This window comes from Oryzias melastigma, unplaced genomic scaffold (assembly GCF_002922805.2).
Source record: "Oryzias melastigma strain HK-1 unplaced genomic scaffold, ASM292280v2 sc00367, whole genome shotgun sequence".
NCBI classification, from domain to species: domain Eukaryota; kingdom Metazoa; phylum Chordata; class Actinopteri; order Beloniformes; family Adrianichthyidae; genus Oryzias; species Oryzias melastigma.
In genome coordinates, this window is record NW_023416965.1 from 22,088 (window position 1) to 23,730 (window position 1,643).

The 1,643-nt window shown below is 48.3% G+C and overlaps 1 protein-coding gene across 4 annotated transcripts in view; it reads right to left on the minus strand.

Annotated features, from left to right (window-relative positions):
• Positions 1–1,643, minus strand: part of LOC112141417 (sialoadhesin) — a 30,426-nt gene that overhangs the window by 8,498 nt on the left and 20,285 nt on the right. For 2 of the 4 annotated variants that reach the window (XM_036211009.1, XM_024264546.2), the window contains exons 3-5: positions 1,373–1,636; positions 1,053–1,298; positions 812–977 (exon numbers count right to left, since the gene is read on the minus strand). The exons of the other annotated variants lie outside the window; for them this stretch is intronic. In XM_036211009.1, coding sequence (XP_036066902.1) covers positions 817–977; positions 1,053–1,298; positions 1,373–1,636 — 671 coding nt within the window. In that variant the 3' untranslated portion in view covers positions 812–816. The remainder of the gene's footprint in view (positions 1–811; positions 978–1,052; positions 1,299–1,372; positions 1,637–1,643) is intronic. 4 annotated transcript variants of the gene reach the window in all.

Sequence of the window (1,643 nt, forward strand, 5' to 3'; positions counted from 1 at the left end):
GCTGAGCGTGCGTTCAGAATCCCGCATAGACCACGTTCTTGAACGCACCGCACGCGGCCGGTGTGTAGGTGTTCACACACCGACCGCGTGCGGTGGGTGGAGGACATTCTTCTTCTACTGTATTTTACTGTTCATTAGCGCTCCTCTGTCATCTACAACAGGGAGAACCTCAGAGCAAAAAGTAAAAGCGATTGAAAATCCCCCAAATCTTTCTGTTTTCACAACTCTGTCCTTTTAAATGTCCATCTTGGCGTCATATTAACCTGACCGGACACAAACCGTAATGATTCATTTCTCCTTCGTGATCACGTTTGGCACTTCTGTGCTTTGAAGCAGACTCCGCCCACAAGCAGCTCCCAAATCCGGCTCCTCGATTGGTCACAGCTCTGCGCTGCTGCGACTGTGCGTGGAAATCTTGAACCGGATTGAAGATTCAGGGCGCTCAATGCGTGCTGATTTGTAAGTGGAGCTCGCGACCCGACTTAAAAACCATCGTAACAACCAGCGCTCACGTGCGCTCCAGACGCATGGGCCAGGAATTCTGGTGTGCGCGCTTGTTTGCATTGATGTTTCATTGTGAGTGTGCGCTTGATCTATAATATCAATAATATATAATATCAATAATATATAATATCAATAATATATAATATCAATAGTATATTTCCTTCCTCTATTTTTTTTTTCAAACAATTTTGAAAAAGCACCATGGAGCCACTAGGCAGCGCTTAAAGAGCCGCATGTGGCTCCAGATCCCTGGTTTAGACAGAAACTGAAGATGATTGATCAAATGTGATTGATTGGTTTCTGTTACCTTTGTCAGTATAAAGACACCATAAGGAAGGTTGAGATGGTGTTTGGACTGATCACCACCAGGTGGAGACACACTCTCAACACAAGACCAATGGAAGATAAGGCAGGAGGTGAGTTATCCTTAGGGGCCGGGGCTTCTGTGGTGGGCGGGGCTTCTGTGGGTCTCTCTGCAGAGAGAATCCCACCTGGTCAGGTGACTGCATGGAGGAAATCCATGGTGAGATGACAGTGAAGCTCCTCACCTGAGACAGAGATCCAGCTGGATGGAGACTCTCCATGATCCCTGATGTGACACTTGTAGAGACCTTCATCAGACCTGGAAACATGCTGGAGGGTCATGTGACCTGTAGGCTCAGTCCTGATGAGGGAGCCATCTTTATAGAAAGCAGCTGAGGGGTTGGAACGAGGGATCTTTGACTGACAGCTGAGAGTGAGGTCATGACCCTCCATCACAGGGAGGACAGGACTCTGCAGGATCACTGATCCACCTCAACACAGAGACAAAGCATTTCATCCATCTGCACACAGCTGCAGCAACACTAACTCCACAGTCTGATCTTACCAGAGACACTGATGTTAACCACCATGCTGCTGGCTCCTCCCCCTCTGGACTCACACCAGTACACGCCACTGTCTGATGGAGCGAGATTATTGATCCAACAAGACAAACCATCTTCTGATCCCCACTCAGATCCACACTGAGTCCTGGTTTCTCCTGAGGTGTTCCTCCTCAGAGTCCATCCTCCAGAGCTGTCGTCCTCACAGAACAGAAACACTGGTTCTCCTTTAAAGAACTTAGATCTGCTGGGACTCACAGTCACACCAACTACAAC